This window comes from Syngnathus typhle, linkage group LG10, assembly GCF_033458585.1.
Source record: "Syngnathus typhle isolate RoL2023-S1 ecotype Sweden linkage group LG10, RoL_Styp_1.0, whole genome shotgun sequence".
In the NCBI taxonomy this organism is placed as follows: Eukaryota; Metazoa; Chordata; class Actinopteri; order Syngnathiformes; family Syngnathidae; genus Syngnathus; species Syngnathus typhle.
The window spans coordinates 11,498,984-11,513,438 of NC_083747.1; the positions used below are offsets into that span (position 1 = coordinate 11,498,984).

Genomic DNA, 14,455 nt, shown 5'->3' on the forward strand with positions numbered 1-14,455 from the left:
ACCTCTGGACCACCTGAAGACCACCACCAAGACCACCAGCGTCCCCCTTTGCCTTGGAAGTGTGTGTGTTTTTCTAAATGGGGAGTGAAACGGATGGTGGTGGATTGCGTGTGCCTTTAACTTGAACGCTGTGTGTGTGTCGGAGTGCGTGGAGCTCGTTGCAAGTTGGTGGGCCATGCCAGTGGAAATGCTGGGGCGTCCGGCGAGGTTATTTTTGGATCACTGACTGCGTGTCAATGGCTACAGATGCATCGCAAAGGAAGGCTCTGAGATACCAACAGACCTTGGTAGGTCTTTGCACATCTTCTACCTTCATGCTTGCCTGTTCTTCTCTGGCGCTCCTCCAGCTCTTGCATCTCTGCCACAGACGCATCTCCCACCTGTTGCACCCCTTTCCCCCTCCATCTCTTCCATTTTATCCTTCACACTTCCTTGGTGCAAAAACATTCCTTGTCCGGCTGTTTTATTTTTTCATGCATGTATTTCATTTTTTGGGCCGTCTCATTGACAGTGTTATGAAATGCTTCCCTGAAGGTGATGAACGCAAACCGTCGTTTGAATTTATGGCGTCCCCCTAAGCTCTTATCTGGGCCCTCTTTGCATTGCAGATCCTTAAGTGAATGTCCTTAAGTTCCTCGTCTTCTGCCACACACGCGTCTCCGCAAGCTGCCGGCTCTTTTCCCGTGTCGGGGCATATAAGTACCAAAATGCGGGAAACCTGAGCAGACAGGTTACGAGGCGTATTCGGAGGCGAAGTCATGTCACAATATCCTCGGGTTTTGCTTTTTTTTTTTTTATTTAAAGATTTATATAAGGATGGTATTTCCTGGTTTAGCAGTGACAGGCATTTGGTACCACGTTGAAATTGTAGAAACCATCGTAGAAATATTTACGCAAGCACGGCTGCTATGATACAACGTTTGCCTGCGAGAGGAAATCAGAGGCTTGAAGGATTTGAGGGTTTATATGCAGAGGTGCTACAGGCGGATGCTGATCCGGAAGAATGCAACGACTACTTGTATTTCCCCAGTGACTGAAATCGAAAAGTGTTAATATCATTTAACCCTGAAAGTAAATCATACTCCCGGGCAGTTTTCATTAAATACAGTGCAATAAAATCTGTTTTCTACGTAGTTGTATAAGCACTTGATATGTGTATTTTAGATGCTAATGACTGTGTTAGCATAAATGAGTGAAAAAAAGTGTAAAAAAAATTAAAATAGCACTAAACTAAAATATAAACACCCTACTTATCTAAGTGTGGATATAAGTACAGAATCTTGTGGGTAAAAAGATTATTGTACTAATAGAAGTACTGATTCAACTCTTGTAATTAAGTCAAAATAAATAAGTTCAGACTGTACAAAAGTAGAAATAAGTTTTGGTAACTTGGTGCTCGTCGTGACAGAAGAAAAAATAATGTTTCTGTTCCTGTTGCTGAAAAGCTAAGCTCGACTTCAAAACAACTGTCGCTTTGATTATATTTATAAATATTATCCAAAAAAATCTGAAAATACTAAGTAACGTACTCATGTCATTCAGCGCTACATGTCGGCAAGTTTTGCGGAGGTGCCCAATTTAGCATCGTAATATTTTTCAAATAAGACTTGCAATGAAATTTTTGCATTGCAAATTGCTTTCTGTCAAGAGGCGTTGAGGACCTCAACGAGGACAAAAACTTTGTAGCCGTCATAAAAACAAGGGTTCTCCGAGGGGACGGCTCGCACGCGGCGAGGCTGTCATCGGTAGTGAAATAGATCTCGTAAGTCTCAAATGGTACATGCTAGCAAAGGGATAATGTTCACCTGCCAAATGTTTCGCAGCCATGCGAGCGATTAAGCCATTAAAACTTCACGTGATACTCGGGCCACTTGACACCCTCTTTCTCACTCCCTCCGTTGCTTGGGCGTCAAAATGAAATGACGCGACGTCACATTACTTGTCATTGTTTTGGACGAAAGGCTAACAAGCTCCATCTTTCAGTACGACGGGCCTCGCGGGAGGGATGAGCGCCGAACAAGCGAGAACATCGGGGAAGTGTGTCACTGAACATTGGGTCACACCGTGTGCTAAATTTACCCACGAGTAAGGTTTCACCTCAGGGGAGGGGGCTCGGATGGATGGGGACCCGGAAGGGTGCCAGGGGGAACGTTTTGGGTGGAAGAGTGAGAGAGCAAAGTGAAATGCAAGCTCGCCCCATCTGTTTGGTACCTGGTACCAACTCAACTGAATCCACCTCGTTGCAATCATTAAATTAATCCGGATTATGGTCTGAGCAAAATTGATGTGGATCACATTCATTAGCACATCTTTCATCGGAAAACACTTGATGATGACCTCTACTGTCATCTTTCTTAGAAGGGGCCTCAGAAATGACAAGTTACTGTGCACATCTACCCGCCTCCCTCCATACCGCACAATGTCAACATGTCTCCACTCCGTCAGCAAGTATTATTGTCATACTTTGAGCTTGTGCGCGGCCGGCACGCTGCCATTAGCCGAGCGCCGCACGACTCGGTCGGAATCTGCTGGATCGGACCGCCGTGCAGGACTCTGAATTAAGAGCTGCTGACACTTTATTGTCAAGCTTCAAGTCTCCGCGTTAACCTCGGTGTGTCTTTTCATGCGTGTGTTTCTGTGTGAGTGCTGTGCTTGTACCTGGTCTGGCGCATACGGCCAGGCGACAGGCCGCCATGGCAAAGATGAGGAAGGGCAGATTTAAGGCGGCGATGTGAGGACGGGGAATTGCACTATGTTAGAGAGAGTCCAAAAAGTGAGTTGCAGAGGAGCGCTGGGAAACATGCGACAGAGGACCAACACTCTTGAGACGGCGCCGAACACAGATGAGTTGCCGGTAAGGCGTATGAGATTATACGTCGGTATTTTCACAAAGAAATGAACAACGACTGCGTAACGCATAGAAAATCCGACACATTTCTCTTTTTTTTGTCGACACTCATTAATTAGAACATGACGAGGACGAGGCATGGTGTTGTTATTGTGCTGTTAATTAGGGCGTGCATATGGTAACTCGTGGAAGGCGTGCGCGTGTGTGTGTGTGTGCACGCGTACAGTGCCGGGATAATCTCCTGATCTATCTGCCAGCGGGTGGGTCAAATTTGATCATTAACCTTGTGCTGTGGGGCAGGGTTATATTGTTGTAAGGCCTCAGCACACAATCGGCGTGCCGTGTCGTGAGCTCATAAACACAAACGCGCAAATTTATGAATATGCGGCGCCCACTCTTATGAGAGAGCCCCGGAATGTGCAATTACACTTTGAATTAACTCTCAGGGTCACGCTGACCTTCAACCACTGCATTCATTAGATTTTAACTCTGTTCCACATGGTGCACATAGATTGAGCAAAAACAAATACATAAAACATAAATATATATATAGAGAGAGAGAGAGAGAGCGCGAGAGAGAGCGAGAGAGAGCGAGAGAGAGCGAGAGAGAGAGAGAGAGAGACGCATTTGCATGTATATGGTGTTTGCATCTGAATGATTCTTTTATTAGATCAAACTCCAGTTTTGTATTCCCAGCAGAGCAACGACATGCAGGATCGTTTCCCTCTTTCTCGTCGTCCCAGGAGACTTTTTGCAGTGTGGTGGGAAAAAAGAAAGGAAAAAAAAAAAGGTTAATGAGTTGTTCATTAAAGCTGACTACTTTTATGGAGTTTATTCAAGGAATAAAGGGCAGCGTGATAATGAACAAATTTGCGCGTGTATTCGCCAGCTCCCAACTGCAGAAGCGTGTGAAAGTTGCGCAAGGGTCACCTTGTGGCGCTCCAGGTGACACCCGAGGTCACATGACTGTATCAGTGTAAACGCAAAGGTTGACAGATGGAGACAGCAAAGATACAAATGGAGCTTTCAATGTCTTTCCCACATTTGTTCTCGCTGAGTAAATATGCTAGGAGGTAGCGGGCAATCTGCTCTTGTAAAAAAAAAAGGAAAAAAAACGAGAACCATTTTTTCTACAGTTACGTAATTCCATTTCCTTTATTGAATTAAAACCCCGCTCAGAGGTCAGAGGTCACAACAGCACGTCTCTGCTGCTTCTGTGAACAGTGCGCAGGTCTCCCCGGTTAGCGGCGGCCTCTTTGATGGCTGATGTTGATGGATCGGTGGTGCGGCCCTTAATGCTCGGCCCAGGGCGTCTGTTGTGCCGGACAGGTGACAGAACAAGGCGCACGACGCGGACGCCGCCAAGTCATGCCCGAGTCAAGTGATGAGGTAACCATCTGGTGGAGCCTTTTGATTATTTTTTTTTTTAATTGTTTTTCATTCATTTTTAATTGGGCTGATAATGGCGTGTGTGCATATTTTGATGCTGGCGCACTTCGGATTTGGTCACCGGGAATGATTATGAAAGGCGCGTGTTGTGATTTTAAAAAATATTTCATAGTAATAATCTGATAATTAAGTTTTAAGTAGTTTTAATTTGAGCTCCACAATATATTCTCATCCAGTGGGATTTCCTTATTTGATCTAAATTCTGAATTATTGACTGAATATTTACGTACATCTTCACATTTGATGTTAATCTAATTCAAATAAATGTGAAGTATTGTTTCACAAGTATCGGCTCATGAAGTAATCAATGTGTTTTAAATGTCGAACTGTAAAATGTTTTTAACTAAACTAGCATGCAGCTATAGATACTGTATTTCCTAATTACTTACAATATAAAACAGAAAGAAAATTATAATTATAGTGACAATATCCTTTGGTTTTATTTATGTCAATATTTTACATGGATAGATAATACCTTTAAAGATTGGTAGATAGAATACAAAAAGTAAGCCAGGACATGACAGCATGAGCGTTTTGTTCAGCCAATTTATTAGCTTTTTAAAAGTGGTTTAATGAAAGGACATGTAGTTAAAGCAACGCTGGTAATGGGCAGTTGATTAACAAAATCAATACGACAAATGAAATGAATTTGTGGGATGGTAATTAACATGTTTTCCGTTACGAAAAGAGAGGAAGCAGGGTCACGCTAGCATCCATCTTTTTAGCTCGCCGTTCAGATATTTGATTGTTTGACAACGGAGAGAACAACTTGATTGGTCACATTTTTCAAGCTTCATTTCATAACCCTGAGAATATTTTTGAATGGACTTTGGCAGTGTTGTTGAAACGCCTCTTCTCTGTGGCATGTCCAATTCACCGGAGATTTATTTTCACTTGACAGCGACTTTCTCCACCACTTTTGCAACAATATGGGCAATCTGTTAGAGTCTTGCACCTGCTAGCTAGCATCTCACTAATGCTCCGGTGAGGATAAGCAGTTCAGAGAATGCATAAATCACAGACAGAGTCGTTAAAAAGGTTGACTTGAGTCCAATCGTGTGACTCGAGTTCCTATCGCGTCATAATATCTGGTGCCATGTGGTTTGGGGTGTCGTTTCGATCCTACCGATTTTACGTTATAGTGCAACTGGGGTGTCGATTTATAGGCGGTTAGATGAGCTTTGGTCCTCTTTGGGGCCTCCTGGCCAGCTCTCCTTTCCAGTGTGAACACGAGAGCATAATGTGAAGCCCGTATGATTTAGCGTCTTGCGCGGCAACGGCGGCGACGGGATGCGAGCAATCTGCGGGTTTGTGTTGCACGAGGTGCACCTGTGCCCGGATGTGCTGGATTTCACAGCTTCTGCGCTTGCAAAGCGATCAGGCCGGATCGCTTGGCGTCATGTCGTGTGTGTGCATGCTCGCATGTGACCCGGGCTTGAAGGTGTAAAGAGCGGAAGGGGAAGATGTGGCATGTTCTCCCTATCCAGGATCTCCTCGTGTGGCCAGCGTCCAGAGCCGGCCTTCGCTCGGGGAGGGGTTTTTCCGATCTCTATGCCCGTTTTTTCTATTTCTGTCTGCAGGGTATTCAGGTTGGTGTGTATCCCTTACAGGGGTCACCAATATGGTGCTCGCGGGCATCTAGGGAGTACTCAAAGAGGGAATACTCGGACTGGTATCGGTCTGAAAAAAAGAGTGGTATCGGATATTCCTTGTCATTAAACATGTGGCCCTTTTAGAGCGCCCCGTTGTCAGTCAGTATTAAAAAAAATTGCCACATTTTTTGCTCGCAGCTCTACGGGGAGTATAGGGAGCAGCTGGGAAACTTTGCCCGGCGGGAGGCAGCCCGTTTGCTGACAGAGCGACAATGGCAAAGACAGGCAGAAGAGAACAACGCGGTGGGGGGCAAAGGGGCAGGACGACGGCATCAGCATCCCGTCATCTTGGAGTCCCACCTCAGTCACAGCTCCTCCACCAAGAAGCCACGCCCCTACTCCAAATGTCAAGGTCGCCTAGCCTAATACTAAGACACAAGAGAAAACCGCATTAATGGGAAAACAGAAGGAACACAAAAGTTCCAGCAACACATGTAGACAGACAATATGACAAGATTCTCAGGCATATTTTTTATACTATGCAAACAAATAGTTTTACTGATTAATTAACTGAATAATTGACATGTCCATAACTATATTATAAATGTGGAAAGAGGAAAATGTACCTAAATAGATCGTACGTGCCATGTATAGTCGGTTTTATCTTTTAATGAAGTCTTTGACTTCTTCATCTTCCTCATGATTACTCGCAGCGATTGTTGCAACAACTGAGTGTCACAAACGAGCTTCGCCGATAAATGGAATCATTCATATCCGCTCCAGATTGCTTGGTTCGTGTGCAGCGCTACATCGTGAACAAGATAGGGGAAGACTGGATTTTCCTGGTCCTCCTTGGCCTGACCATGGCGCTGGTCAGCTGGAGTATGGACTACGCCAGCGCCAAGAGCCTGCAAGGTAGCGGGGTCGGCAGGGGGAAGGGTCAGATTTACAGGTTTACATTTGAATGATTTATTCGCTCCTGCAGCCTACAAGTGGATGCATGGGGAGCTGAAGGGCAATGTGGCGCTCCAGTACCTCGCCTGGATTAGCTACCCCATGATCCTCGTCATGTTCGCCTCCCTCTTCTGTCACCTGGTTTCCCCGCAGGCCATCGGTAAGCTCCGCCCCACCCGCTGACCCCACATCAACCATCAACCCCTCTCACCGCCTTGTTTACATCCCCTCTCGGCTTCAGGTTCCGGAATCCCGGAGCTTAAAACCATCCTGAGGGGCGTAGTTCTTAAGGAGTATCTGACCCTGAAGGCCTTTGTGGCTAAAGTCATCGGCTTGACGGCGGGTTTGGGCAGTGGGATGCCAGTGGGCAAAGAGGTAAAGCGGTGTTGTACTTACTAGCTCCCATTTTGACTTACTGTACTTGAATTAGGATTGCAAAGAGGTGGAAAATGTGAAATTGCCAGTGAGCTTCCTCTAAAAAAAAGAAATTCGGTCAACATTTTGTTTGAGGCTTTTTTTGTTGTTGTCTTTTTACTGGTTCTTTGTGAGGAAATGTTAAAAAATAGAAGACAATTCAAATGAATGAAAATGAAAGACTCCTTTAAAAGCAATTAGCAATTAGCGGCTAGTTGACGGTAGTAGTAAAGTTGAATCGTTGACTCCTGTACAAAAGCTGGCCAATGTGTTGTGGTGGTATAAACCACACACATAAACAAGTAGTGTGTAATTTATCCGATTTAGCATTTTTTTTGTTGGTTACTTCACAATGTTAGCTAAACTATGGGAATAATTTTTGATTTTTTTTCTTCTCAGTTTCAACACTGAAATTAAAGCAGGTCAATATTTCATGTGCAGTAAATTTTCACTTGTTGTGCTATTTTACTTTTAGTCAAGTACTTGAATCAGTACTGAGCGGGAGTAATTTTGTCATCTGTGAGTAAACAAGCTTTTCATCCTCGTTTACTATCCAGCATCGCCGCCATCGTCACTTTTTACTCTCCCCTCATTCCTCTCCCACTCTATCTACTTTTACCATGAGTTCAGAAGATAATAAATCATCAGCTGTCTTATTGTCCTGCCCTGCCTCCCCTCGCTGATTATTCAAGTCCTCCAAGGAGTGCATTAGTCCCCCCCCATCCATAGTTGCGGCGAAGGCTATCTCAGCCCGGCAATTAGGCCCTGATTGATGTGTCTCGATACCACGCGACCCATTTCAGACACGGATGTTTTACACGCCATCGTCAGTGTTTTGTATGTGTCTGTCATCTGCCTCCTCCCTCAGGGTCCATTCGTCCACATCGCCAGTATCTGTGCTGCAGTGCTGAGTCGCTTCATGTCCATCTTCTCTGGCGTCTATGAGGTAAGATGAAGCCTCAGGCAAAAGTGCCGTTTCCCCCGTTCCATCCTAAATGTTGTTAAACTCTTCCCATTTTGGTGACCCTGAAAAAAACATTTGAGACAACGCCAATGAATCTTGACTTGATATTTTCCAATTCAGTGGATGATCTATTAATAATCAGCCCATCACTATAATTTGAAAAGAAAATGGGAAAAGTGTTTTTTTCTCCCATCCACGGTACTCACCGTGCATTTGATGCTTTTGTTTTGCCCCCCCCCCCAATAAAAAACACCTTGTCTCTTTGCGTCTCATCGTATTAATAGCGTGATGCTAATGTGTAATCATGTTGACCTTTCCTGACCTATTTGTCCCCGCCCCTTTTGCTCTCTCATTCATTCATCCCAACTGCTTTACCCCCTCCTCGTGCTTCCCCACTTCCTACTGACCTTTGAACCCTAGAATGGCACCCATAACCGGGACCTGTTGGTGTGTGCTTGTGCTGTGGGGGTGGCCACTTGTTTTGCTGCTCCAGTGGGAGGCAAGTCCCCAAAGGATGACCTCAAAATGGACCTAAGACATCAGAATTAACGTTTAGATGACGCGTCCTGAAACTTTTGACCAAATACTGAAGCATCCATTTTTTCCGAATGCATGCGCTTCCTCGCTTTTATGATGCCCTCCAGCTGAGTTGTGATGTTTCCTCACACCTTTATTACCACCTCTTGCAAAAATCCATTGAACATTATTTATTCACTTTATCCAATTTTGCTTCCCCACTGTCACATCACCCCATCTGCCCTCCCATCCTCTCCTCTCTGCCTTCACCTGTTTTGTCTCTCTGTCCCATCAACCAATCACCCCCCCCCCCCCCCCCCCCCAACGAACCCCTTTTCCCTCCTCCCCACCCTCCTGTTGTCTGTGTCAGTAGAACCCTTACGGTTACACAGATATTCTGACTGTTGGCTGTGCTGTCGGGGTGGGATGCTGTTTCGGCACTCCACTAGGAGGTACTGTACAACTTTGCACCCCTCACTACCCCCCCTCCGTCCGCCACAGCATGGCTTTCGAAGCTCTTTTTGCTGCTGTTTTTTAAATACATAAATAAATCATTTTTGTTTTTATAATTAAATCACAGGTTTAAAAAATAGAGAACATTAAAAAAAGACGTGTCCTATTTGGCCACCAGGAGTCAGTATAATAGGTTCACGCAAATATAGAGGACAAGAAATTCTTCTTCTACTACCACCGTAAGATACCTACCAAGCTGCTGTAATATTAGTCATTTTTCATAGATGATAAATATATATGTATATATAGGCCTATGAGTATTGTTATATTATCTGACCATATGTGTTATTCATCCGTTTCTGTTCAAGTATTTGTTTCTAGTAAAACAACGACTATGGATGCTAACAATACATGTCAACGGCGTTTTGCATTGTGTGTTAGCATTAAGCTAAGCGTACTTCCACAAGACAAAGCCATGTGGTTCTTTCCTTATTTCATGTTTAGTTTTAGAGTAAATTTCAAAAGCAAGCTTCAAGCCTCAGTTTGGAAACTTATTCACTAACAACAACAACTCGCAAGTCGGGTCACTTGTATCTCAAGGCACCACAGTATTAACTTTAAGTCAAGTCACTAACACGTGCCTGGTGTCTATACTTAATAAGAGTGCACTTGTGTTTTTTAGTGGCCCTTCTGTTGAGTATGATCATACCCTCAACTCCAAGTGTTTTTTGTCTCCCTCAGCATATTTGAACTCATTTCTCTACACCCTTCACATCGTCTCCCTCGTTGACCAATTCTTCCCTCATGTTTTCCCTCTAATCCTTCTCGCTCTTCTCTCCTCCATCCCTCCTTTCGTTCCTTTTCCTCTCCTCCTCCACCACCAGGGGTGTTGTTCAGTATTGAGGTCACGTCTACCTACTTTGCAGTGAGGAATTACTGGCGGGGATATTTTGCCGCCACATTCAGCGCCTTCATATTCAGGGTGCTCTCTGTGTGGAACAAAGATGCTGGTGAGACACACTTCACACACTCTCAAACACACACTGGAAATACTGCAGCGCTGGCTACTTTTTATAGAAAGTAGCCTCTTGTGACAGCAAAGTCCGTACCGCAGTGTGTTTGCACCGTCGCCCAAAAGTAATTGGAATTGCAAAAGTAATTGGACAATCAATGAGTTGCCTTCTTACACCACCAACATGATGAGATCAAACCATCAAGTGTCAGCTGGAGTGTAGATTTCCATCTTTTCAGCATCTAGGTATTAGACGTTGTGGTATGTTTTGGATCACGAATTGGATACGTGTGAAATCAAAGCGGAACGTGTTATGAACATGATGTGAGGTAGGACCCAAATGCATGACTCAACTAAATTGGATCTGAGGCATGAATAAGAAATAATTCCGAAACAAACTGGCGCAGAGACAGAACAAGACACGAGGTTAAATACATGAGGTCATCGGATATGAGGAGGCGCAGGTGAGCACAAGACGGAGAGAAGAGCCAGGACACACACACACAGTCTACACTTGTGTCACAAATAATGAATGTGCTAATTAAGCCATGAAAACTCAGATTTTTTTTTTCCTGTAAATTATTTATTTAACAAATTAAATGATTTGCAAATGTATTTTTTGTGAATATTTAACTACAAAAATGTCAGTAAAATGCTTCTATTCACATCCAAGCCGTTTTATTTTGGGAGGATATTTGACTTAATTTCTCAACGGATTCTCATAGAGCTTAATGTCAAAAGTCCAAATTGCATGGGAATACTAAATCCAGTTGAAATATAGGACCTGACAACTACTATGTGAATTATTATATCACATTAAAGCCATTCCCAGATAACATGAAAAATGTGACCTTGAGGGCTGGTGAGCAGATGAGGAATGAAATCTGAGCGATCTGATTTGGTTATGTAATGAATTAGTAGCCCAGACCGTATGCGATTGAATTATTTCCTCCTATGTGTGTTTGTTTCTCCTCCGACAGTCACAATCACTGCTCTCTTCAAAACCAACTTCCGCAAGGATTTCCCCTTTGACCTCCAGGAGCTGCCGGCGTTCGCAATCATCGGGTAATGCGTCGGCCTGTGCAATGAAATGAAAACCTATCTGAGCGATTCGTCTCTTGGCTTTCAGAATCTCGTGCGGCTTTCTGGGGGCCTTCTTTGTCTACTTGAACCGACAGGTGGTTCTCTTCATGAGAAGACCCACGGCGCTCACGCGCTTTCTGACGAAGCAGTGAGTACACACACACACACACACTTGAACATCTGCCGACATTATTTAGTGCGGCTCTCCTCTTTGAGCTCATCGGTGTCATGGTGGCGCAAAGCAGGAGAGCTTTAATAACCTTTTGGCAAGGTATTTGCTCAATGTCTGCTCCCCTGCGGCCTGACAATCTGGAAGCACTCATCGCCGCCATTTGGGAGGCGGGTAGAACTGTGTGTGTGTTTTTCCGTTTTAATCCAACGTTATTGTTTTTATGTCCTTCTGTCCAGTCGGTTGATCTATCCAGGCGCAGTCACGTTGATCATCGCCACCTTCACGTTCCCTCCTGGATTCGGACAGTTTATGGCTGGCGAGGTGAGGATGTATTAGATACAGCTTGTCTCATGGCGGGATGACTGTTTTCTCCAGCTTTCATTGTGTAGTTTTAGCATCCTGTATACCAGCGGTGGCCAACCCGCGGCTCTTTGGCTGGTTTCATGTGGCTCTTTTACGTTCATATCAACATTTGTGTTTATTTTTCGTGCGTATTTGCTTCGCTGAATTTCGCAAGCACAAGTTTGGACACTTTGAAAAGTCAGCGCTCTTCTGCATTTTGATTGACTTCAACCTTTCTGTGAGATGACTTTTGGAGTTTTACAAGCAAGCGTCATCTTGCGCTCTTCCGTGTCCGTGGCAGCTCATGCCCAGAGAGTGCATCAACTCCTTGTTCGACAACTTCACCTGGACCAAAATCTCAACAGCCGCCCCTCCGCCCGGCCTGGGCCGCTCGGCCGTGTGGCTTCACCCTCAGGTCAGCGTCTTCGTCATCCTCCTCCTCTTTCTCGTCATGAAGGTGAGCAGCCGCACACACGCGAACAGGACACAGCATTAGGTACACTTGCGCAATAAAATGCAGGCGCTCTCGTTTGCAGTTTTGGATGTCAGCGGTTTCCACCACCATGCCCATCCCCTCGGGTGCCTTCATGCCAGTGTTCATATTAGGTAAGAGGATTTTTTTTGTAGTTATGCGAACATCGCCGGGTGCTGACCTTGAGCAGCTACTTCAACAGCGCGTCTTATCTCGCTGCTGTAGGAGCTGCTTTTGGTCGCCTGGTAGGGGAGATCATGGCCACTCTCTTCCCAAATGGAATCCTGTTTGACGGGATTGTGTATCGAATCCTGCCGGGAGGCTACGCCGTCATCGGTCAGTCGCAGGCCTTTCGCAATCCGATTAATTTGATAATCGATGAGTTATCGGTTCACAGATGCGTGACACCAAACTGTCCTCTTTTCCCTTCCCAGGCGCGGCCGCCATGACGGGAGCGGTGACTCACACAGTTTCCACGGCGGTGATCTGCTTCGAGCTGACGGGTCAGATCTCCCACATCCTGCCCATGATGGTGGCAGTCATCCTGGCCAATATGGTGGCCCAGGGTCTGCAGCCTTCGCTCTACGACTCCATCATCCAGGTGAAGAAGCTGCCGTACTTGCCTGAGCTGGCCCTCGGGCACATCAGGTAAAGCGGGAACCTGGATGTCATGATCCCGAAAGGACGGTCACCTTCAGTGATGTCCGGCGTATTTCTTTAGCAAGTACAACATCTTCGTGGAGGACATCATGGTGCGCAAGGTCAAGTTCTTGTCGTCTCACACCACCTATCGGGAACTGAATGATCTGCTGGATACGACGGCGCTAAAAACCATCCCCCTCGTTGACACCAAAGGTTAGAAGAGCTAAAAACTTCAGACGACAATGCCATCCATGCACACGAGGCCTCACCTTTCCTTTATTTGCCTGCATAGAATCCATGATTCTTCTGGGCTCCATCGAGAGGATGGAGCTCCAAGCCGCCATCGACTGGTGGCTCTCGCCAGCCAGGCGGGTCTTTGAGACAGCTCAGAGTTCACCGGGCCAATTTTCCAAACTCAGCTGGGAGTCGTTTAGCTTCGTGGACGAGGAAGGCGCTAACGACGGCGTGGACAAGGTGAGGATGATGAATGTGGCGTGCTACAGCAACGGCGCTCTGCAATGCAGATGGACGTAAATGCGTGTTTTCATATCAGACTGCGCCGGTGATGGACGAATGCAATGGGCCCGTCCCATCGCCTAAAACTCAGGAGCCTTCCAGCAATCACACAAGCACAGGTAAAGAAGCAAAGGCCGTTTCCTCCCGTAATCCCAACGTGTTTTGGAATTAAATAATCAATTATCAAATTAATTGACAACTACTTTCATAATTGAATAATGGTTTAGAATCCATTGTTTAACATTTTCACTTCAGACAAGCGCAAAACGCCTTCTGTCCGAAAGACCTTCCAGAGACTCTTCTCCTCGTCGTCGTCGTCGACCGGACAGACCGACGTACAGGTACGTCGCCTTCTTGCCGTTTTGCACATATGATGTGAGGGACTGATAATGTCCAAGATGGCAGCTTGCTCAACATTCAGCATTTTATTCATCCATTCAGGAAACAGCTCCCCCTACATTAGCTGACACCATGTCACCAGAGGAGGTACAGCAGCGTCGCCGCCGCTCAGCATCATCAGATAATCAGTCAGGTTAGCGTACGATCGATCATTGCGGCCCTGTCATTGCGCAGATCAAAGCCTGGGAGGAGGCCCAGATGGACAAGCCAATGGATATGGAGCAGATTCGCATCGACCCCTCCCCTTTCCAGTTGGTGGAAAGAACGTCTTTGCACAAGGTAAGCGACAGCGCAGGTCAAAGTTCAAATCTGGGAGAAGAATTTCACGCACGCAACCTATAGTATACATTATGTATCGCAACATTTGCCATTTGACCTGTTTTCAAATCCATCGTAAGTGTAAGGGACGTGCTAAAGAGCAGCCACGCAAGCAGAATGCTGTCACATTCCAATACGTTTAATGCTGACTGGACGACGCCCCCCCCCTCCTCCTCTTCCTCCTTTCTGCTATTACTCAGACCCACACTCTGTTCTCTCTGCTGGGTCTGAGTCACGCCTACGTCACCAGTATTGGCAAGCTGGTGGGTGTGGTTGCACTCAAAGAGGTAAGGCGTTTATTTGTTTCTT

General features: G+C 45.6%; 1 protein-coding gene across 3 annotated transcripts in view; it reads left to right on the top strand.

The window, feature by feature from the left end:
• Window positions 1-14,455, top strand: part of clcn1b (chloride channel, voltage-sensitive 1b) — a 24,879-nt gene continuing 10,424 nt past the window's right edge. Inside the window, exons 1-23 of one of the 3 annotated variants that reach the window (XM_061289896.1) lie at window positions 1-287; window positions 4,073-4,237; window positions 6,088-6,301; window positions 6,673-6,804; window positions 6,875-7,003; window positions 7,085-7,218; window positions 8,126-8,203; window positions 9,111-9,189; window positions 10,075-10,200; window positions 11,183-11,267; window positions 11,332-11,433; window positions 11,694-11,778; window positions 12,101-12,256; window positions 12,336-12,405; window positions 12,497-12,607; window positions 12,706-12,919; window positions 12,993-13,126; window positions 13,206-13,387; window positions 13,467-13,548; window positions 13,685-13,770; window positions 13,871-13,915; window positions 14,003-14,107; window positions 14,347-14,433. In XM_061289896.1, coding sequence (XP_061145880.1) covers window positions 4,217-4,237; window positions 6,088-6,301; window positions 6,673-6,804; window positions 6,875-7,003; window positions 7,085-7,218; window positions 8,126-8,203; window positions 9,111-9,189; window positions 10,075-10,200; window positions 11,183-11,267; window positions 11,332-11,433; window positions 11,694-11,778; window positions 12,101-12,256; window positions 12,336-12,405; window positions 12,497-12,607; window positions 12,706-12,919; window positions 12,993-13,126; window positions 13,206-13,387; window positions 13,467-13,548; window positions 13,685-13,770; window positions 13,871-13,915; window positions 14,003-14,107; window positions 14,347-14,433 — 2,457 coding nt within the window. In that variant the 5' untranslated portion in view covers window positions 1-287; window positions 4,073-4,216. Of the gene's footprint in view, window positions 288-2,655; window positions 2,855-4,072; window positions 4,238-6,087; window positions 6,302-6,672; window positions 6,805-6,874; window positions 7,004-7,084; window positions 7,219-8,125; window positions 8,204-9,110; window positions 9,190-10,074; window positions 10,201-11,182; window positions 11,268-11,331; window positions 11,434-11,693; window positions 11,779-12,100; window positions 12,257-12,335; window positions 12,406-12,496; window positions 12,608-12,705; window positions 12,920-12,992; window positions 13,127-13,205; window positions 13,388-13,466; window positions 13,549-13,684; window positions 13,771-13,870; window positions 13,916-14,002; window positions 14,108-14,346; window positions 14,434-14,455 lie in introns of those variants that run through there. The other 2 variants (XM_061289895.1, XR_009716079.1) reach the window with 2 other exon arrangements.